Here is a 23,796-nt window from a genome sequence, read left to right as displayed (position 1 = left end):
TCAAATAAAAAAATGAACTTTATTAATAAAACAGAGAAATAGTGATAAAGAAACAGACTTCAACACACAAACCTAGGACAGGCAAAATACAGGAACTCTAATTATTTCACAGTACACAGGTAACATCCAGCAGACTGGATCTGTTTCTTCCTTCCTTTCTTTGTTTATGACAGGATGAGTGTCTAGGATAAAAAGAGACTCATCCACAAGAGAAAACTGGGACTCCGGGGGCTCAAGGCAAGACAGGCCCTTGGGCAGACGTTACTCAAATGTCTCAATAGTAGTCATATGTATGGGGATACTTTCTCTCTGTTTAAAAAAAAAAAAAAAAGGAAACACAGTAGATTAGTTTTGCATTAGCGGGCAAACCCTGTGTCCAGTTTCAATGCATTTCTTGAAAGTCACACAGAAAAGAATGATCATGAACAATGAATTCTTTGGCCCCCACTGAAAGTAGTAGCCATTGGGTAACTCATTCACCTTCGTTTACAAGATGCCATCCTAACTCACCCTCCTACAAGGCCAGCAATTAGCGTTTGGAAAACCATTATAGAAGAGCAAACAGAAAAGGGAAGTGAGTGGGCTTATATTTCTGACAGAGAAGGGAAACAGGAGAAGCACAGAACCAGGGCCATAGCATGGCTGTCCTGTGTCGGTTGGGCTTGTGGGCCTAAGACACCCAGAAGAGACGCTGATGTCATCAGGTCAGCAAATGCCACCGCATTCCAGGGTGCTCCAGCAGGAAATCAGCCCAGGTAAAAGAGCTGCAGAGCTTGTTTGATAGTTTGTGTATTGTGGGGTAGGAAGGAGGAGGATATTCCCAATGGACCCTAAGACAACGAATCAAAAGGATATGCATTCTCACTTCACGGCTCTACATTATTTTGCATTTCTAGGGACAGGATGATTAGACTTGAAAGTTAAGAGCTAACAGCTACTGTGAGTACCGAGTATCTGTCAGGACCCAGAAAAGAGGAAAATTCTGTCCCTGCTCATGATTCACAGTCTTGTGACAAGGTGAATAATCTTCTGTTGTCCATATTCCCCCTCCCACCATTCAGTGATGTTAGCTGTTGGCTCTGTCCTAATTTTGGTGTCACTATCTCATACATGATCCATCTTTTGACTTCTTTGGGCCCTGATCTCTACTCCTCCAAAGATCTTTTCCTCCATCTCAGAACTTAGATGATATCACTAGGAACAATCAAAACCTCTCCACTACCTCAATTTCAAGCATATTACCCTTCAACCACTACCTTCTATTCTTCCAACTCATTCTCTCTAGTACCCCAACTCTAACAACTCTCTGGCTGCCTTCAGGACCCAGAATCCAATAATCCTACCACTTTTTTTGCCATCCTCCTCCTACTCTGCATCCTTTATCCTTTTCACCCAAGCTTAAAGTCCATGGCTGATCATTATAGTCATTTGAGAGCATGCATCCGTCTTCTTTGTCATGCATGGGTGGCAAAACCCTAACATCTGGTTAACCAAACCCTCTTGCCATCCTATGCCTATATCAGGCAGTTAAATGAAGCTGCTGAGTATTCTCACTTTCAATTCATGACCATGAACCTCAAGAATGCCTTTCATACCTAACCACAAATCCTGTTCCACAAGCATTTCTTTAGTTATTTTCTCTTGCTCTCCTAGATGACTATGTCACCCCTTCTCCTCAACATCGTCATGCCCATCCTCACGGTCAGCTGATGACTTGCTTCCTATTTCACCAGGAAAGTTAAAAGCAAGTACAAGAAAATTTCCACAAACTCCCCCTACTGCACTACCTACCTTTCGGCATCTATGCCCACATACCTTGTCTCACCTCCTTTTACGTGCTCTTGCCTCAGACAAACCCTCTAATTGTGTACTAGACCCCATCCTTCTGCCTATGAAAAGACATTACTCAGCAGTTCTTCCCCTTCTCCTAGACAAGTTGTGACTGGTTGCAGAGGGGAGAAGGGTTGGCTGCTGGAGCAAATTTTGTGGGTTCTTTGCCTCAACTTAGTATAGAAATAAAAAGCCAGGAAACATTTTGAGAAGAGGCAGAAACTTATTTGGCAGAAAAGAAACTTAACTGATTGGCAAGCAACAGAGAAAGCATCTGATCAAGGAGGAGACTAGGCAGAGTGCCTGAGCAGGACACTGGCATTGAGGAAGTGCCCTGGGTTTTTAAGACACTGCTATTTTGTTTTGTTTTGTTTTTTCCATTGGGTCATTCAGGGGTGGGGGGTGCTCGTTGGATGGGGATTTAACATACTATATGTTGACTGGCTTAGGGCTTATGGAGATAGTGGGTATCTCCTGGAGACAGTCTGTCTCCTTAGGGGCTCAGCCCCCTCCTCTGTCAGCTCTGCACCCACCCTGGAGGTGCGATTTAAAGCCACAAGGTCACACCTGCAGCACAAGAAGCTCTTAGCGGGGGAGATGCCAGTCGGTCTGTAAACAAGCTTTCCAGCCGCAGCTGGCAGCAGGCTTGTGAAGCACACTCCACCTATGTCTGAGGGGCCCCCGGCCCCCCGGCCCCACTGGACGGCCTCACAAGTCTATTCTCTCTCTTGTTCATTACCAATGTGCAAGCATGCTATTATCTCTGTCATCTAAAGGGTGGAGGATGGGACACTACAACTTCTCCAGTTAATACACCTTTCTCTGCTGTCCCTTTTGAAGCAAAATGTCCTTTCTTTTAGGGCTTCAGGGATCTGTTCTCAGTTCCCAAAAGTTGTCCATATTCCTTCTTTCAAATGATCTATTCCCAGTCCTCACCTTTCTTGACCCATCAATAACTCTCAACACAGTCAAAACCAGATCCTTCCTGGAACACTTGCTTCGTTTGGTTCCCAGGTCCTGACACTCTCTTAGTCTCCTTTCTACTTTACTGCCCACTTCTTGCTGTCCTCCTTCTCTGGCTTCTCTTCATCTCCTGAACCTACAAATGCCAGAGGTCCCAGGATTAGTTCCTTAGTTCTCCATCTATACCTCCTCCTTTGTTGATCCCAGCCAGTCTCATAATTTGAAATACTATCTATAGGCTGACACTCCCAGGTTCCCGTTTTAAGCCTGGACCTCTTTCCTAAACTACAACTTCATACTCTACCCCCTACTTAACATTTCCCCTCAAACATCTCACACGGGCATCTCCAACTTCACATATTCCCAACCCAAACTCCAGCGCTGCCTACACAGAGCACTTGCTGATTCCAGCCTTCCAGCTGCTCAGGGGAAAAGTCTCAGGCATCAAAGATTCCTCTCTTTCCCTTCTATCCATGGTCTCATGTGCCCGCAAACCCTAGTTGCTCTACCTTCACACACACACATGAAACCCAGTCCTTCCTCACTGTACACTACTAACACCTTGTGCCAGGCCTCCATCTTCTCTTTCTTGGATTCCTACTGGGCACCCTCCTCTTACCCTTGCCTCTCTTGGGTCTATTCTCAAGAGTAACTAGAAAGGAAAGCCCCCTCTCCAATATGTTAGATCATTTAACTCTGGAATTTTAAACTCTCTTATGGCTTTCCATCTCTTTCCACAGTGTGAGCAAAAACCCAAAGCCTTACAATGGCTTATCAGGCACCACACAATCAAGCCTATGGTTATCTTTCTGCTACCAGAGCACCCCTTCCAGCCCCAAGGAACGGCTCCCTAACCGCCTTCAAATCCTTGTTAAAATTTAACCACTCAATGAGGCTTTCTCTGGACAGCCTATTTAAAATTACAATCTTCCCCCCTCTCACTTTAGTTTCCTTCCCTACCTTATTTTTTCTCCCTACATAACTATTCACCATCTGATACACTACATACATTTTATTTTATACTGAAAGCACACATATAGAAACATATATGCTAAGTGTCCAACTCAATTAATTTTCACAAACTCAATAGAACCCTATAACCAGGACAAATATCATGAAAGAGACCAACACCTTAGGAGTCTCCTTATGTTCTCTTCTAATCACTATTGTCCCGTACCTCAGTAGAGATGAATGTTTCCTGTTTTTGTATTTCATCCAAATGGACTCATGCGGTGACACACTATATATTTTAATGCTCTATTTACTGTCTATTTTCCCTATAACTGGCATATAAAATTTAAGATGTCAGGAATTTGTTTTATTCACTGCTGCCTTTCCAGGATCTAAAAGAGTACTTGGCATAGCACTACAACCTAACTATTGTTCAATGAGTGAATGAATGAAATATTGTATGAATTGAAATGAGAGTAAGAGTGTAGCAGGGCTTAAAGTCTGGGCCAAATCTGGAAGGAAGAGCAGGAGTTCAAGAAGCAGAACAAGAAAACAAAGGCATTCCAAGAAGACCAGTTTGTCAAAGGTCTGGCCCAGTGCATCAGAGCAAAGAGCAATGGCCATGTGCTGAAAAACAGGCAGATGCCAGATCTTGTACAAATAAGTACAAGAGAAGGGGTAAAGAAAAATAAAATACAGGGCCTTTCAGGCATTTCTAGGACTTTTTTTTAAAGGTGTTGAAATTTTAAGGGGATAAGAAACAGAGGTTTCTTTGAATTCAGTTAACTAGTTACATATCTTAGAGTTCTCAGAAGAGAGTCTGAGGCCCCCGGTATTCTGTTCAAAGACCTCTAAATTACTCCTGAATATGTGGGAGAGACTGAAAAGTCTGGGGATGGAAACCCCTCTTTTCTGTCCTTGGAAGGAACGGCCAACTCAAATGGGAAACTTAAATTTATGAGTCTATCTGGTTAGTCTTGTTTTACTGGACTGGGGCAAGGAGCCAAGAGCTCTGCCTTCCTCACCTGCTGGACGCGGCTTTGAGGAGAGGCTACCCCCATCCACACAGGGAGAGATAGGACAGAGGTGCTCTGGGTGTCTTCACTCCCCCAAAAGCCGACACCTTTCATCTGTACTTCTCAAACTTGAGAGCAGATTAAACACTCAGCGGCCTTGTTAAATCACAAATTGCCAGGTCCACTCCTGGAGATTTTCATTCAGTAGGTCTCGGGCGAGCCCTGAGAGTTTGCATTTCCACAAACTCCCAAGTGGTGTCGATGTCGCTGACCGTGGTAATGTGTGCAGAGGCACTACTCTATGCAATGCTAGCCTGCTAGGCCAGGTGAGCAAGCCCTGCTGCACCCAGTTTCTCGCCACCATTACTCTTCTCGCTCTGCAGTGCTCCCTCATTTAGTTCAGACTGACTGCCCCAGAAGGTAGGAGTTATAGCTATCTCACTCATGTCCATGTTGAAGTGCCTCTATCTGATACTGCCAAGGCATTCTACCAGTATTTGCTGAGTTAATAAATGATGACTCCAGTTGGCTTCCAAAAAGCACAGAGCAATAGGAAAGGGAGTGGCCACTAAGGCCATGGTTCTGGCTCCTTTCTTCTACACATAAGCATGGAAAATATGAGGGAGTTCTTTAGTTTCTTCTTTCTGCTCTTAGAGAGGTTTGAATGCTTTGCTCACCACCTTTGAGATTCTACTTTCCCATCAATTAAATGTAGGATTGCCAGATAAAATATAGGACACCCCGTTAAATATGAGTTCCATATAAATGACAATTTTAGTATACAAATATAGTGATATTGGCTTAGTTGAAATTCAAACTTAAATAGGCAACCTGTATATTTCCTAAATCTGGAAAAACTACTTATATGTAAATAGTAATATTACTTACCTCATGGTGCCCCTACAAGGGTTAAATAAAGCCTTAGACTAGCAAATAGAACCAAATAAGAGCTCTATCTAAGCAGTTTCTATTATTTTTATTATCCCATACAACCCCCACACAACACAGAATCCTGGCTGGATATTCAACACTCTTTTTCAGAAACCTATTTCAGTTTTGAAAACCTTTTTCATGATATTTAGAATTCGTGTTTAAATTTATGCTTATTCCATTTTAGTCTCATGAAGAGCTAGCTAATCACCTACTACATCAAGAGCCTTTAAATATCTAAGCTCAAAATAAAGTAATCTCTTAATCTTTTCTTCTTAGGATAAAGTCCCAATTATTTGATCCTTCAGTATAATGAAGCTGTTTATCATCTCTGAAGTCTTTTCTAATTCCTTATATTATATTTTTCTTTAAGTAGAAAAATATATGTTTATTATAAAAAACTATTAAAAAGGTGAAAGACTATTCTTTCTTCTTGCAGCATTATCAGAATTTTCCACAATCAGTGTGTTTATAAAATAGCACTGCTTTTTTTTCTATTTAGAATTTCCTTTCCTCATTTTTGTCATTTTATACTTAGCCAATTATGCCTGGTCAACTTATTTAAATAACTTTCATGACTTATTGGTAATTTTGTCCATTATTAGTCAATTATTTTATGATTCTGGATCATAAACACCATAATCTGTTTTCCCATCCTCTAAAGACAAGTGCTCATAAATCATAAAATACTGGAATAACAAAAGTAATAATGAGGACATTATTAATGATGACGGTATCTAACATTTACTTAGTATACTATGTTCCAAGAACTATGTTCAGAACTTTAACTTTATGAAGTCTTTTAATCTCCAGCAATGCCATGAGGAAAACAGTGTTACTACCAACCCACAATCTTTTCTGCTCTGGTTGTTGGACAGTTGCTCCAGCGGGAGTTCTTGCTAAGGTCATGAGAGATCTGCAAGTCACTCAATGACATAAACATTTTCTGTCTATATCTAACTTGGCCAACATATATTGCAACTTCTTCCAGTCTTCTCTTATTTCCTCTTCCTTATTTTTTTTCTTTTCTCTTTATCTGTCTTACAGTAAGGTGAGTCTGAACCATTACACCCTTCAAAACTACAACAGTCGAAAAATTAATACTAAAGTTGACTTCACTTCTTTTGTTTGTGTCACATACCTGCTCTTTTCTCTCCAAGCTCACTTAATCTCAGGGTCTCCACATTTTATTTTGCATTTTCTTAAAAGTGTAGCATTTTTTTTAAAAAAAATCATTTATTTATTTATTCGAAAGGGTTACAGAGAGAGAGGGAGAGATGACAGACTGAGAGAGTTCTTCTATCTACTGGCTCACTCTCCAAATGGCTGTAATGGCCTAGGCTGACATCAGGAGCCCAGAATTTCATTCAAGTCTCCCACATGAGTGGCAGGAACCCAAGCACTTGAGTCATCTTCCACTGACTTCTCAGGGGCATTAGCATGCAGCTGGATCAGAAGCAGAACTCTGTGCTCACATGGGATGCCAGCATCACAGGAGGGGGTTTAACCTGCTGCACCACAACACTGCCCCCCAAAAGTGTAGCTTTGAGTAGGAAGACAACATGTGCTCATGGGTTAAAATAACCCATGTTATTAAACCCATGGTTTTAAAGATGGCAATGCTAATCTGAAAGATATTATACTTAGTGAAATAAGCCAGTCCCAAAGGGACAAATACCATATGTTCTCCCTGATCTGTGACAACTAACAGAGCACCTAAAAGGAAACCTGTAGAAGTGAAACTGACACTATGAAAAACAGCTCTTGTCTTGACTGTTGAGTTTATTATTTCATTTTAGTTATTTTTTATTATTTTTTTCTCTACTTAATAACATTAGTTGAACTCCTTCCTTACTTAACATAGAATTAATCATAAATGTTGAAAATAGATCCCTCTTAAAAACAGAGTGGGAAAGAGAGAGGGAGGAGCTGTACACATCGGCACACATTCCTACAGACTTACCACTAAGGGTGAAGCTAAAAACTTGCCATGAGACTCCAAATCCCATTTAGCTGGGTGGCACTAATCCCATCTTATGTGATAAAGTGATCGTATTAAGTATGGAATGGATCATATGGATAGGACCATAAGTCAAAGGGATCACATAAATAACACCAAGTGCTTGGTAATAACAATAGATAGAATTACAAAGGAGAGAAAGTTCCAACATAGCAGACTCATAGAGTGACAAATGCCCTAAACAGCACTCTGACCTCAGAATCAGCCCCTATGGCATTCAGATCTGACAGTATTTCAGGCATGGAAAGCCAAGACATAGTGGCAAAAACGGTTCTGCATGAAAGATCTGTGAGACCCCAGTGGAAAGAAGGGCCATCAGAGAAGGATGTACTTTTCTCTGAAGGGAGGAGAGAATTTCCACTTTGCATATGGCCCTGTCTAAAAACCTACGGAGTTTGTGAACTCAAAAGGCTTCCATAGCCTTGACAGCTCATGTCAAAAGCCTTGAATGATCACTGATGTCATAAATAAGAGTGTCAGTTGTTAAATCAACAACAGGATGGCAACTCATGACAAGAGCCTCGGGTGATAACTGACACCATAAATAAGAGTGTCAATTGTTAAATCAACAACAGGAGTTACTGTGCACTTACTCCCCATGTAGGATCTCTGTCCTTAATGTGTTGTACTATGTGAATTAACGGTATAACTAGTACTCAAACAGTACTTTATACTTTGTGTTTCTGTGTGGGTGCAAACTGTTGAAATCTTTACTTAGTATATACTAAACTGATCTTCTATATTTATAAAGGTAATTGAAAATGTATTTTGATGTGAATGGGATGGGAGAGGGAATGGGAGATGGCATGGTTGCTGGTGGGAGGGAGGTTATGGGGGGAAAAAGCTGCTACAATCCAAAAGTTGTACTTTGGAAATTTATATTTATTCAATAAAAGTTTTAAAAAATCAACAATAGGAATCATTTTGCATTTGTTCCCCATGTTGGACCTCTGTCTTTAATGAGGTGCACTATGAGAATTAACAGTAAAACTTGTCTTCAAACTGTACTTTATACTTTGTGTGTCTGTGTGGGTGCAAATAGTTGAAATCTCTACTTAGTATAGAGTTGGTTTTATGAATATAAAGTCAATTAAAAATGAATCTTAATGAAAAAATGGAATGAGAGAAGGAGTGGGAGGTGAGATGGGAGTGGGGATGGGAGGGTGGCGGGAATGGGAGGAACACTATATCCCTAAAAGCTGTACATATGAAATTTGTATTCATTAAATAAAAACCTGTAAAAAGTTAAAAAAATATACAGATGGCAATGCTACCAAAATTGATCTACAGATTCAGCATGATCCCTATCAAAATTTCAACTTACTTTTAACTAAAAGTTGATAACGACCCCTATCATAATATTCATATGGAAATGTAAGGGCTACAGAATACCAAAACATTTTTGAAAAAGAATAAAACTGAAGGAGTCACATTTCTAATGATCAAAACTTAACAATAATGAGATGAAAACAGAACTCAGTAATGGGGTGGGCCTTTTACCTGGCAGTTAAAATGTAGGTTGAGATTCCCACATCCCATGTCAGAGTGCCTGCATTTGAGTTCTGACTCTGGTCCTAATTCTGGTTTCCTGCTAACGCACAACTTGGGAGGCAGCAGCAGATGGCTCAGGTACTTGGGTCCCTGCCACCCACATGGAGACCTATGGATTGTGTTCCCAGCTCCCAACTTCAGCATGTCCCATCCCAGCTGTTGCAGGCATCTGGGGACTGAACCAGTAGATGTAAGCTTCTAAGTAAATTTAAAAAAAAAAAATTAAAAATAAATCAACAGAATGAAATTTAGGAAACAACAAATATTTGGGAATTAAACAACACACTCCTAAATAACCAAAAGATTAAAGAAAAAACATCAAGAGGTATTAAAAATACTTTAAGATGAAATAAAACATAGCAAAACTTATAGCTAAATCATTGCCAGAATGGAAATTTACCATTGTAAAAGCCCATATAAAATGGAAGAAAATTCACAAATCAGTAACCTAAACTTCCAACCTAAGTTACTAGAAAAAAAGAAAATAAGGGGGACAGTGTTGTGGCATAGCAGTTTCTTTTTAAAAAGATTTATTTTATTTATTTGAAAGACAGAGTTACAGAGAGAGGAGGAGCCAGAGAGAAAGAGAGAGAGAGTGAGAGAGAGAAAGGTCTTCCATCTGCTAGTTCACTCCCCAAATGACTGCAATGGCCAAAGCTGATCCAAAGCCAAGAGCCAGGAGCTGTCTCTGGGTCTCTCACGCAGGTATAGGGGCCCAAGGACTTGGGCCATCCTCTACTGCTTTCTAAGGCCATAGCAGAGAGCTGGATCAGAAGTGGAGCAGTTGGGTCTTGAACCGGCACCCCAATGGGATGGGGACGCTGCAGGGCAGGCTTTAACCCTCTGCACCATAGCGCCAGCCCCATGGCATAGCAGTTTGAGCTACCACATGCAATGCCAGAATTCCATCGCATAGTGCTAGTTTGAGTACTGGTTACTGTGTTTCCAGTCCAGCTTCCTGCAAAGTACTTGGACCTTTGCCATGGCTCCCGGCTTGAGCCTGGCATAGCTCTAGCTGTTGCAGCCATCTGGGGAGTGAACCAGTGGTTGGAAGATCTCTCTCTCTCTCTCTCTCTCTCTTTCTCTCCCCGTCTCTCTCTCAACTTCATCAAAATCAGGAACTTTTCTGCTTCAAAGGACATTATCAGGACTGGCGTTGTGATGCAGTGAGCTAAGCTGCCTCCAGCAATGCTGACATCCCATATGAGCACCAGTTCAAGTCACAGCTGCTCTACTTCTGATCCAGCCCCCTACTAATGCACCTGAGAAGATGGCCCAAGTGCTTGGGCCCCTGCATCCACATGGGAGACCTGGATGAAGTTCCAGGCTCCTGACTCTGGCCTGGCCATTGCAGCCATTTGGGGAATGAACCAGTGGATGGAAGATCTCTCTCTCTCTCTCTCTCTCTCTCTCTCTAACTCTGCCTTTCAAATAAATAAATAAATAAATCTTTAAAAAAGGACATTATCACAGGAGGGAAGAAAATACCTGTAAGTCATATATTTGCAATGAATTAGTATTAAAAATATATATGAACTCTTTTCATTAAGAAAAAGACAAATAACCTACTATAATGGGCACTTCTATAAACAGACACTTCAAATAAGATATACAAATCACCAATAGGCAAATGAAAAGATGATAAACGTCATTTGCCACCAGAGAGAAGTAACTCAAAACTACAAACACCATTCATACCTATCAGGACGGCTACCATGGCAAAGACAGATAACAGTGAGAGCTGGCAAGGATGTTAAGAAATCACCCTTTGCTGAACTCATATATTGCTGGTGGGGATTTAAAATTGTGCAGACACTTAGAAAGCTTAGCAGTTTTTCAAAAGGTTAAAAAGTAGTATAACTCAAATCTACTCCTAGGTATAAACCCAAGATAAGTGAAATTCCAGAGAAAAGCTGTACACAAATGTTCATAGCAGTATCTTTCAATCCAATGAATTTTCAAAAAGTGTAATACCTGAATCTCTACCAACTGATGATAGATAAATAAAATATGGTATATCCATCCAAATGGAGCAATAAAAGGGAAGAAGTATTCTTGTATGCTACAACATGGGCAAACATTGAAAACATTATACTCAGTGAGAGAAGCTAGTTACTAAAGACCACATATCATATATGATTCCATGTATTTGAAAGGCCAAAACAGGCAAACCTAGATAGTTAGAAAGTAGTTAGTGGTGGCTTAGGACCGGGAGACATGGTAGAGGGAATGGAGAGTGACTGCAAAGGTACAGGGCTTCTTTTAGGGTGAGGAGCATATTGTAAAATTATAAAGTGATGGTTGCACAACTTCATGAATGCACTAAAACAATTGTACTCTTCATATGTGTGAATTTTATTGCATGTGAATTATATTTCATAAAGTTGTTAAAAATCATTTTTTAAAGTACAGCCTTTTTGCAGACTATAAAAATAATCATATTCATTACAGCATTTACACTAAAGAAACAAGTACAAAGATGAAAATAAAATTGCCTATAATTCTATCATGCAGAAGTAGCAGGAAATTATTGTTAATAATTACGATTATAATAATAATTCCTATATTTTTAATCTGCACATAAACAACCCGGGCTCATGTTATACACATCAACTTATAGTCTGCCTTTAAAACTTTTACCATTGCTGGGTCTGCGCTGTGGCACAGCCGGTTAAGCCACAGCTTGTGAAACCAGCATCTCATCTTGGAGTGCTGGTTCAAGACCTCACTGCTCTGCTTCTGATCCAGCTCCCTGCTAATGCACTGGAGAAGGCAGCAGAAAATGACCTAAGTGTTTGAGCTCCTGCCACCCACATTGAAAATTGGGATAGAGTTCCTGGCTCCTGGCTTCGGCTTGACCTAGCCCCAGCTGTTGCAGTCATTTAAGGAGTGAACCAGTAGATGGAGGAAATCTCTCTCTGTGTCTCTCTGTAATTACCTTCAAGTAAATAAAACATATCTTTTTTTAAAATGCTAACATTGTGAGCCTTTTCCCATGTCATTAAAAGTACAAAATGAATACTTTCAACAGCTGTATAATATTCACAGCTGGTTACTGGGAGATCCAAGATTGCAATAGCGTCTTGAATGTTTTGATTAGGTTACAGGCCCACACAGACTACACCTCAAAGCTGACCAACTGGCCTCGGCATGAAGCCAACGCCCTTAACACTTCTTGTGCAGAGGCTGTACGACCTTGGACAGCACTCTCACCTCTATGGACTTCTGCTTTCTCCTCCCAAGAACTGTGGCTGGCAGAAGATGATGGCTAAAGTACCCGCCACATCTAACCCTCCCCCACCCTGGGTCTTGGTAAGGATCTCTGTCAGGACACAAGAAGGGAGGAATTACTTTAGGCAGGAAGTTTGTTCATCAGCATCACTCTCTCCTTGATGAGGAGACAGGCGGAGTCACTGTGGCAACACAGATCAGTGACCGTGGCCTGAGGCTGTGGACACTGTAACACAAGGAATATAAGGCCTCTGCATCCACCAAGCTGCAGGGGAAAACACCGAGGCCTTTCTGAGGGTCAGACCTGGGGTAAAGTCCTGGATTCTAACGCTATCCGCTGTGCAGCCTCTGACCAATAATCCACCTTCTCTCAGCCTGTTTCTTCCTCTGCTAAGTGGGATAATTTAAGTATCTAACTCAGAGATCACTGTGTTGTTAAGTGTGGCAGGCAAGACCACCTCAGTCCACACTGGCATATGGGACACATTCAGTCAACACTGTTTCTTTTTCTTGCGTGCTTCAGCAAGTCCCTGAGTACAGACAGTTAAGAAGAAATACACAGCTCTATAAAAATTATCCATCAGATTTTCTCCCAAGGACCTTGTTATGGGACTGCAGGGGGCCACAGCACATAGTTATAGGCTTCTGACAGGGCCACATCAGGACTGCCCAGGGTGCGTGGTGGAAGCAGTAACCTCATTTCTTGCCTCATGACTCATCACACAGGGGCACCTCTTCTCCACACAGATATGGCTTAGATCTACTCAGGTATCAACGAACCCAGTGGGGGATAAAAAAAATCAATAAAACTCAGCTGGCACTGTGGCTCACTTGGTTAATCCTCCACCTGCAGCGCTGGCATCCCATATGGGCGCCAGGTTCTAGTCCCGGTTGCTCTCTTCCAATCCAGCTCTCTACTGTGGCCTGGGAGGGCAGTGGAGGATGGCCCAAGTGCTTGGGTCCCTGCATCCCATCAGAGACCAGGAAGAAGCATCTGGTTCCTGGCTTCAGATCAGCGCAGTGCCGGCCGTAGCGGCCATTTGGGGAGTGAACCAACAGAAGATGACCTTTCGCTCTGTCTCTCTCTCTCACTGTCTATAACTCTGTCAAATAAATTTTTTAAAAAATCAATAAAGCTCAAAAGCTTTGGATTCAGAAAGAATGGGTTTGGGGCCAGCACTGTGGCACAGCAGGTAAAGCTGCCACCTGAAGTGCTGGCATCCCATATCAGCACTGGTTCAAGTCCTGGCTGTGCCTCCACTTCTGATCCAGCTCTCTGCTATGGCCTGGGAAAGCAGTGGAAGATGGCCCAAGTCTTTGGGCCCCTGCACCTGTGTGGGAGACCTGGAAGAAGCTCCTGGCTTCAGATTGGCACAGCTGTGGCCATTGTGGCCATCTGGGGGAGTGAACCAACGAATGGAAGACCTCTCTCTCTCTTAGCCTCTGCCTCTCTATAACTCTGCCTTTCAAATAAAATAAATAACTCTTAAAAAAATAGATTAAAACAAAAAGAATGGGTTTGAATGCTGACTCTTGTGCTTCCTCACACAGCAGGGAGACAGTCATGCCAATCACTGCTCAGAGCTGAGGAAGGTCAGGCACATGGTGACAGAGGCTCTCAGTGGCCGCCGGACCTCTCAGCCTGTCACATCACAAAACCGATGCTCCTAGCAGAAGCCCCGCGCACGGTCACAGCCCTGTGTGTCAGGGTGAAAGCTGCCGGTCCCTGAGACACGGCCATTTCTCCAACCCAGAGAGATTCCACCTCGTCCCCTTTTCCAGCCCTGGGCCACCAACTGGTGTTCCTGAGGCTTCTGGACATCCCCAAGGTGCCCAGGAGTGCCTGACACACTCGGCGTTGAGTAAATATTAATGAGAGATGACCTCTTGGTGATGAAGCGTACCCCACTCCCGCTCCTCTTTCAGCCGTGCACTTACTTGGGTACTTGCGGATGATTCTGAAGGGCTGGTTGTTCACATCTGTCTCTGTGATGTAGCAGACGTATTTCTCATTTAACTTGACGGGGAATTTCAGGACAGAGAAGACCCTGTAGAAGCCGTTCATCTGCTCCTCCAGAACCTCCACGGTACTGTGGTTGCTCAGGTCCCTCTCTGCGCGGTCCAGCCAAGTCACATTGGGTGCGAGATACCAGCCCTTGGACATGCACGTGGCCACGTCCTCATCGTCCACTTTAGCAAACTGCACCTGGGGCATTTCAGAGTCTGGTTGGAAAAAAATAACAAAACAATTAGTTCCTTTCTTTCAGTCCCAGGAGTCTCAGGCTGGCATAGATCTTGCCCTAGGTTTTTAGATTAACCCCTTACTTAAGCAACACATCGTGAGGCTCCCCATGCCTAAAGTCCTGGTCCAAACAGAGTGAGAGAAGAACAGGAAACTTGCATGCCCTGGCCTTCCATGTCTCATCTATTCCTGCTGTTTTGGGGTCTTCCCTCCTCTGGGTTAGTGCACTTCAGTCTCTGGGTTGGCCTCAGATACTCTGCTGAGGCCCATGATGACTGACTCTCACCACCACCTTTCCCATCTCTCCCAGCTCTCATCCTGGAGGAATTCTGCCATGCTTTCCCCAAACCCCATCAGATCCCCCATGGGAAGAAGACAGCTCTTCATGCAACCCTGTGAAGTGTAGGGATCCTTGGGGCACCATGGAGAGCCTCTGATCCGGTCCAACCTGTATTTTTTAGTGAGAAAAGCTGAATGAGCTACTGCTCAAAGTCATCCAGAATTAGAACCTGGGCCTCGTGACTCCTAAAGCAGGGCTCTGCTCACTAAACTACACGTCACACCTGAGTTTTCATGCAGATTTATTGTATCATATTTTGGGGATTAACTCATTTGCAGAGTCTAGAATCAGACTAGTGCTTTTTTTATCCTTGCTTTTTTTAAAAATGTTATGTTTGTATGAATGAATGACATGGACAGGTACAAATACAGCACCTTTTGTTCAGCGGGATATCTTTTTGAAATGTTTATTTGTTTTTATTCATTTGAAAGGCAGAGTACCAGAGAATGAGAAGGAGAAAGAGAGAGAGAGAGAGAGAGAGAGAGAGAGAGAGAATGAGATCTTCCATCTGCTGGTTCACTCTCCAAATGCCTGCAATAGCCAGGAGCCTACAACTCCACCTGGGTTTCCCAAATGGGTGGTAGGGGCTGCCTTCCAGGATGTACGCTGGCAGGAAGCTGAACTGGAAGCAGAGAAACTGGGACTCCAACAAGGCACCCTGATACGGAAGCAGGCATCCCGAGTGGCAGCTTATTGTGTTGTCCCCCTCCCCCAACAATATCTTAGCTAAGAACTGACATTCCAAACCCCTGTCATTGTGAGGGCAAGAAGAACCTATAACAATGCGAGTAACAGAGAAAAAGTAAGAACAGCCAAAAATGGACAGCTCATCCTTAGGAACAGAGGCAGAGCTTGAAACCAAATTTGCCCAAATAGTTCCCTTACCTTCTACTATTAGCTTAATTCTACTTTCACCTCTTCCATCTGGTGTGACAGCTGAGCACTTGTAGACAGCTTCATCCAAGAAATCCACATTTCTTAGTAAAAGTGACAGAGTCCCCTCGGAAATTTCATCTCGATCCACAGAGACTCTTCCTTCATACAAGGAGTTCTGGTCTTCCAGTTGCTCTGTGTTATTGTGAAAATGGTAAACCAACTTCGAAAAAACTTCAAAAAAATCATAGTACCTGTAAAAGCGGTAATATTCTTTATCATCCTCTACCTCATATTCTTCTCTGATGTCTTCTCTTTCCCAAGAAAATTCAAGATTTTCTGTGTCCTCCACAAAGGAGAAATGGCAAGAGAGGGTAACATCAGTGAATGGGTGGGCCCGCAACTCCTCTTCTGTAGACACTGAGAACGTCAAAGGAGTGAAGTTAGTCAAGACCAACCAACACTGCATCAGGCAAGGCTTGACCACAAAGAAACGAAACCACTCATGCTGTTTCAAGCAGAAGGTGATTTAGAACAGGGAACTACACACTGAAGGCCAGAAGATTGGGCCCACAGAAGGACATGGAAGGTGTGATGCGCAACGCGTGTGTTCTATTCTCCCTATTATGCATGGCAGAGAAGAACCCCTGCACAGCTGGTCTGCCTCTGCCTTACTAGGAATCCGCTGAATCAGGAAGTCATCACCACAGGTGTTGCTTCCAGAGCCAAACTGCACTTGTTGGATTCACACTGGCAAAAGACAGGATGCTTCAATCACCATCATCTTTCTCCCCACTTCAATCGGTTGTCAACTGAATCAATGAACAAGTGTATCTGATTGGCAGAGTCCAAGTCACTCCTAGAACCCTAACTGCAAATGAGTCTCAGAAATGTTGGTTTTGTTTGTTTCTTTTTTACCAGCTTCAGTGATAAGGAAAGCAGGTGAGAAAGTCAGAAATCGATGCCCAGTCCTTCAATCTGCTCTGCTGGCCGTATAAGCTAACCACACTGGGCAGGGTTAGCAAGAGGAAGAGCTGAAGGAAGTGGAGAATAGATCTGTATACTATGTACTTTTCATAAAATCATGACATGATTCAATATTTCAAACTGTTGTCCCCAGATGTCACCACTAATGGCCAGGTAAAGACCAAATCAGTAGCTCTTGCCTTTCACTTTAATCAGAATAATCCCTCTCTAATTTACTTTATCAGTTAAGCTCCTAAATCAGAATTCTTTTGTCAAATGATTGCTACTGAACTACAAAACTGATTCCCAGGAAGAAAAATTGTCCACAGTCATAAGATCAGATACTGGTAGCACACAGAAAGAAATAAGACCTCCTAGAAATTAAAAAAGATATTTAGGACATAGTTACCAAGTTTTTGAGCCTAAAAGACTAATGAAACCCCCAATTTGAGCAAGAGTAATGAGACAAGCCTATGAAAGTAGGTTCTCTAATAAGAAGGCAATTTTTTTCTCCTAGAGACACTGCAGGTGACAAGCAGTGGAAAGGAGTGTGAGCACAGTAAGGTTACTGTTTGATGTCACCAGGAAAGATGACACAAAAGAAAAATCTATGTGGAGCACCAAGAGTAAACCCCAACGATATGTTAGATGAGGAAGCTTGCAAGCCACCAGCCCAGCAAGGAGCAGCTGAGATACCGCCAGTAGGGGGCATTCTAGCTGAATAGCAGATTCAATTCCAGCAGCTGCAATCACAGGCCTGTTGGAGGGATCATGCAGTTATGTGGCCATGCATCATTCTGGGTGCATCTGTGAGGGTATTCGGGATGAAATTAACATTTGAATGGGTAGATCCAGGAAAGCAGATCCCCTCTAATGTGAGTGGCCCTTGTCTACTCAGCTGAAGTCCTCAAGTGGATAAGAAGGTGGGTCCTCCTACAAGTAAGGTGGAACTCTTCCTGTTGCATTGCTTGCACTGTCTTTTCCTGTGTGCAGACTCCAGCTGGAACATGGGCTCTTGGAACTTGAGCCTTTGGGCTCAGAACTCCACCATGGGCTCTCTGGGGCCTCCAGCTCGCTGAATGCAGGCTTTGGTACTTCTCGGCCTCCATATTGCACAGGCCGATTCCTTATGATCAGTTTCTCCCTTTCCCATCCCCTCAGGTTTTTCTGTTTCTCTGCAGAATCCTGACTGTGTCAGGTAACATCTACCTAAAATGTGTGAAACATATTCTAAGAGATTTTCTGGCACTAATGCATTTCATCTGCATGCTGACAAAGAGGTGGTTACTATTAGTATCCCTGGCTTACTACTGAAAGAACCAAGGTCACGGTGGGCTGAAGTGAACCGCTCAAGGACACACAGCTAGTGAGCAGCAAGGCTTTGCTTCAAACTCAGGTACCCTGGCTCCGAACATGCTCTTTCAGCTCCTAATCACAGGCCCTCATTCTAACTTTGACAAATGAATCAATGATGCATTAGAAGAATGAATGAATATAAGGAAGACAGGATGGAAGGAAGCAGACAAGGAGAAGCTATTTGTATAAACTGTATAAGAATGGATTTGCAAATTAAAAAAAAAAGTGTTTTCTTGCTCAGATCATTGTGATTTTTCTGATGCAACTATCATCAACTATTTTATTTTTTTTAATCCTGGTCTGCAGAATTGTAAATTCAAGTTCTAGTTTCAAGTACCGCCTTCCTCATGTTTTGTGTTCTCTGTGAGTTACAGTTTCCTCATGTGTAATTAGGAAAATAACACCTGCCCCAGGGTTGTTATGAAATACCTTGGGATCGTTTTTCATGTTCAGGGACTGTTTTTATCTGACACGGCTGAGTCATTTTTCCAGAGCGTCAGAAGGAACAAAGTGAAGTGCCCCTTCTCCCAACCACTTAAGCTGGTCCTTGATTCTACTCAGGTGGTCTAGCTACAGCTGTACCCTTTCTGGCCCCAGAGGAAAGTCCTGATTTAGGAATGCAAGCCAATGAATCATGAAACACGATCTACTGCTGATGTAACTGGAAATACAAAAGCCAGCTTCTGACTGTCTGCAGATGGTCCTACTTGAATCTGAATAACTCCTTTGTGTATTGCAATTCATGTTATTTCTAGACCATTGTATCTCTACCTACCCAAGCCCTAAGGGGCAAAAGCTTGGTAAAAACCTAATAATATAGGAAAATACAGGGAGAACCGTAGAAAGATACTAGGCTAAAGCACGTACTATGGGATCTGGCACATAGGAATAGGTTGTCAATATTGCTGTGAGATGTTAAGATATTATTACAAGTAACAGACATACCCTTTTGTTTCTCACCTACATACTTTCCTTTCATTTATTTGATTAGGTTTTCCCTGAGTGGATTACCACCTCACTTAGCCTTGGTGGACAAGGGCTTGCTCTAATCCCTGAGCAGATCCGCCCTCTTTAAGGGACTGGCAGAGCAAACTGTCACAGGTCCCTGAGAGATGGCACATGATTGAAGGCTGTCCATATGTTTGGTCACTTTGCAGAATAGTTATACTGCAGGGTTTGAGTACATCATATTTTCTTTTCTCTTTCTTTTTAGAAATGTTTACTTAAATACTTTTGTTTTTCAGAATTACATGAACATTTCCAACACCTATATATTGTTTATCACTAAGAATTTTGAAGAACTGAACATCAAGAGTTACATAGACCCTGTGTTGACTGCCCATACAGATTTTTCTGAATTGATCTGATATTCTGCAAATATATTCTTAAAAATCAGCACTTGTCAAGAGTCACTTGAAGGAGTTTAGTTTTGGTTTTTTGTTTTTTGCTGCTTGGGGAGTTCATACTGTAGATGTGAAGAAGATTAGTCATCAAGATTTGGCTTCAAATGGACAAATCAAATGGGGGGCGGTGAGGTAGGAGCTTTTCTTACATTAAAAAAAAAAGAGAAAGAGAGTAGAATAAACAATGAGCTTTACAATACGTGTCTGCTACTTTCCTGCACTCTTTACCAGTCCTGTGTAGAGAATGTAGTAGGTGTTTGTCATTCCCATTTAACAAATGAAAAGACTGAGTTTGGAGGGATTAAGTAATTTGCTTTCTGGCCTCTAAACCACCGTTTTCCTCACTAAAAGTGACTCACCTGCACCATGAACAAGTAGAAGTATGCTGACAGTCACCACAAAGAAAGACATTCTGTAAGGAACAAAAAGAAAGGCAAAATGTAATTTAAGGCCTTCCACAATGAACAGTTCACTGTATTCCCTGGGTTTTTTTTATACAAAGTTTGCAATATATGATTTGGTTAAAATAATTTGTTATAAAAATTCTGCTTACAAATTAAACTATAAAAGTATCCAAAGTCTAGAAAGAAAAGCAGAAAATCTGCAGCAGCCAAGAAAGAATGTGGTCCCCAGAGTCACCTGCTATAGGCTCAAAGGACGTCTCAATACAGGTGATACCTCTAGACCGCAGCCTGCTGTTCACTCAGGCTGACCTCGGGCTGACCCTGTGCAGGTCTGTATGTCCTACTATACAAATCTAGTGTTCTATTTCTATAATGTGCCAAATCTTGCTCTAAGTAAGCTGCGCTGAATTTATTTGGATCCACAGTCATCCCTGAAGGCCCAGTGACAGCTTCCCAAGCAATGATCACTGGCCTCTCTACGTGTTGCTGGGCCAAGGTGAAGGTGGAGGAGATGTGAGCAGTAAATATACAAATGGACCTGGAAAGTTATGGAGCCATGCTTCCAAATGGAGAAAAATAACCAAGAGATGGCAGCAACCTAGTTCACCCAGCCTGGGTTGTATTTTGACAGGAGTGACATTAATGGACCTAGGACAGTTATGACAGCTCTGGAAGGGCCAGGAGAAAGGGCCCAAGGAAGGCCCAGGCCCTTCTAGAAGCTCTGACTTAATACACACTACACACAGGTAAAGCCTCTAATACTCACAAGTTGAATCCAGCCTACCTCTCTAGCCCCGTCTTTCACTACTCTCACATTTTAAGTTCCACAAGCAGCATCCCAAAGTCATGGTGCTGTCTAAACCCTCTGTGCCTGGCACAGTCCCCATCAACACTGCCTTCAACCCATTTTCCATTACTCAAACCTCTGCCCAAATAGCACTTTCCAAAGCTCCCCCCAGCCCCTTATCCAGTTAATGATTCCTTCTTTGTCTTGAACACACTTTTATGGTTCCATGAATCACATTATATGTCCATTTTTTCTTCACATGTTCTTTCCTCACTTACTAACTCAAAGGAAGAAAGGTAGCTGTTATCTATGAAGGAGAAAACCCCCACCACAATCCTTCAGTCTACAATACAACATAAAGTAGTGTCTGTATTGCAAGTGCTTGCAAAGACTCAGTTTAATCGTCAAGATAAGCCTAGGAAGCAGGTGCTATTATTCCCATTTTATGGGTGAGAAAAGTAAGGCATAGGGAGCATAAGCAATTCATCCAGGGTCACACAGAGCCAAGACTCTCACCCTTTAGATTAGCTGAAGCCTGGGCATTCCACCTCAACTCTGTCCTCACAAACCTCTCCAAATGTGACCACAAACCTGAAGAAGCCCCATCACCCAGGACATCCGCCAAGGGGCCAGGAATTTCATGGGCCAATGAAGCAGATGGCTTGTGCAGTATCACAATAAGTCATTTTCCTAGAGACCTATTCAGCCCTGGAAAATATTTGCTCTGTGGGTTGAATATTAACAGACACAGAAGTCCTCAGATGAAGAGCAGGTTAAAGCAGCAGCCCTTGCCAGCCAATAACTCTTCTGGGGTTAGTAGAACAAGTGGAAAGATTCATTGCCAAATCAATACACTCTAACTAGGAACATGGCTAGTGATTGACATCATCTACTGATTTCAAGAGTTCTTCTTTGTGGTAGACATTGAACAAAAATTTTCATGTACCTAAAATAATATAAAATGTAAAAGAGAATATGGCAGATAACCACTGCTAGTGCTATATATAGTGTAATCTAACATGAATTTTCAACTCAATAAAACATAATTATGGATTTCTAAGAGACAAACATTTTTGATCATTAGGAGACATAAATCCTTAAGCCTTCCAGATCCTCCCCCCAACCAAGATGTAATATATATTTGCTCCTCTGCACTTCCACGGCTTTTGTACTGCTTTGTACTGCTCTCATTCCTTCAATAAAGCTTATTTTTAGTGACTCTAATATGAGGGCACTTAAAAAAGTTCATGGGGAATGGAATTAAAAGATAGGTTCATTTTAGTGCAAAAAAATCCATGCATATGAGAAGTCTTCAGCAAATTCTCTGAAAATCCATATTCTGGAACAACTAGGCATGAATTTCAAGAATTTTTTTGCACCAAAACAAATTTCTTTTAATTCAATTTCCCCACAAACATTGTGAAGTATACTATTAATATATGTTCATCATAGAAGTTGCTTTAAAAATAGAAAGGAATAGAGAATATAAAATTACTTTTAGTTCACTCAGACAACCACTATTATCATTTTGGAGTATTCTTTTCAGTATTTTATATGTGGACTTTCTGATACACCTAAGTTTGTATATTCAATTTAATGTCCAGTTTAATTTTCCTCATCACACTATTTTGTGTTTCTCCATCATTAAATAATAATTTAACCTGAACTATTTAGTCTTCTAGTTATTTATTTGCTTATCTTATCATCCCTACTAGGCTGTAAGGTTCTCCTGGTCTTTCACATATCATCCTGGTGTTCCATACATCATGGGTACCCAACAAGTGTTTCTTGAATTATCTGAATCAAACTGAAGTCTGGTGTAAAATTCTTATAAAGTTTCACTATATATAATAGGAAAAAGTAAAAAAAGACACATGAACAAAAAGACACAAAAGAAATTCACATGCTACTAAAGATGAGCATAAATTATGCCAAAACAGAAAATCCTAACAGTACGCCTAGGTCTTAGGTCCAGAGCTTGTGCTCTTGTCACCTCTGGTTTGCAGAAAAACGATGAGAAGTCTGAAGCAGCTCTATGTGGTGACATAGCATAGAGGGACCAGGCACAATGCGAATAGATACCTGAACACTCCAGTGCATGACTGGTCATTAGGTTTTCCGGTTCACCATATGGCCAACAATTATTCCCAAATAAATAGTCCCTTTATCCACAGAGCTTACCTGTATCACTGCTGGTCCCTCTGATCAGCGGGGTGAAGGCAAGTGAGGCGGAGTCAGCGCATCTTTGAAGGGACCGTTGCGTAGCAATCCCCAGGGAGAGGGCTTGGCTATAATCAAGCTGTTACTGCAAGGGCTCAGCAAAGTCTCTGTGAGACTTAACATTTCTACAGCTATATTTACTGGCCTGAGAAGTGTTTGTAAGAATTCTGGTAGAAGAATGGAACTAAAAGAACACCATAATTTCTGATGTTGCGGAATTACTTACTTTGCACTCATTTTCTAAAAATCACATTTTCAGAGGATAATAAAATAACATAGGAAAATGCTCACTATACAGCTTTTGGTAAAAAAAAAAAAAAAACAAAATACAAAACTTTACACACATACACACACACAATGGGGTACAAAGAATGAGAGTACAAGAAGAAGAGAGCAATAGGAATTTATCCTTTGTACCTCCCGTTTGATGTCATTTCCATCAGCCGTTAGGCTGCAGTTCCACAGTGGCCAGTTCTTTATCAGGAAGCCTTGTCCTCTGCCCTCCCACAGCACGTGCACTACCATCTGGATCTGAATGGGCTGACCTGGTCCTGGGACTCAGCAGGTGACGGCTTGAGGTCCATTGCTCTTGGTCAGTAGAGGGTTCCTCACCCTGCCTTTCTGTGAATGACGCACTTAGCGCCCGGCCTGGGTCTGCAGAACCTCAAGGTTCCTCCAATCACCTTCAGTGGCTGAGCGAAGGAGAAACACCT

The 23,796-nt window shown here is 42.1% G+C and overlaps 1 protein-coding gene across 3 annotated transcripts; it reads right to left on the bottom strand.

Moving 5' to 3' along the window:
* Positions 1 to 23,796, bottom strand: LOC103350544 (V-set domain-containing T-cell activation inhibitor 1). Of its 3 annotated transcripts, none has more exons than XM_008266867.4 (5): positions 23,045 to 23,796; positions 20,032 to 20,084; positions 15,960 to 16,367; positions 14,431 to 14,715; positions 1 to 309 (listed from the first exon to the last, which is right to left on the bottom strand). In XM_008266867.4, exons 2-5 carry the CDS (start codon positions 20,081 to 20,083, stop codon positions 275 to 277), a joined length of 780 nt encoding a protein of 259 aa, XP_008265089.1. In that variant the 5' UTR covers position 20,084; positions 23,045 to 23,796; the 3' UTR covers positions 1 to 274. The 3 variants fall into 3 exon arrangements, with proteins under 3 accessions (XP_008265089.1, XP_051674954.1, XP_051674955.1); XM_051818994.2 differs by lacking the exon at positions 23,045 to 23,796 and adding an exon at positions 21,455 to 21,531; XM_051818995.2 differs by lacking the exon at positions 23,045 to 23,796 and adding an exon at positions 21,380 to 21,518.

The sequence above is a fragment of the Oryctolagus cuniculus genome, chromosome 4 (genome assembly GCF_964237555.1).
Source record: "Oryctolagus cuniculus chromosome 4, mOryCun1.1, whole genome shotgun sequence".
In the NCBI taxonomy this organism is placed as follows: Eukaryota; Metazoa; Chordata; class Mammalia; order Lagomorpha; family Leporidae; genus Oryctolagus; species Oryctolagus cuniculus.
The sequence above is the reverse complement of the archived record's forward strand: the minus strand, read 5'-3'. Positions and strand labels throughout refer to the sequence as shown.

Excerpts from the sequence above, each read along its gene's own strand:
- LOC103350544 (XM_008266867.4), bottom strand. The coding sequence starts at position 20,083 with ATGTCTTTCTTTGTGGTGACTGTCAGCATACTTCTACTTGTTCATGGT. Across the intron at positions 16,368-20,031 it reads TCTACTTGTTCATGGTGCAG|TGTCTACAGAAGAGGAGTTG; the intron begins GTGAGTCACTTT and ends TGACGTTCTCAG. Across the intron at positions 310-14,430 it reads AATCATCCGCAAGTACCCAA|AGAGAAAGTATCCCCATACA; the intron begins GTAAGTGCACGG and ends TTTTTTAAACAG.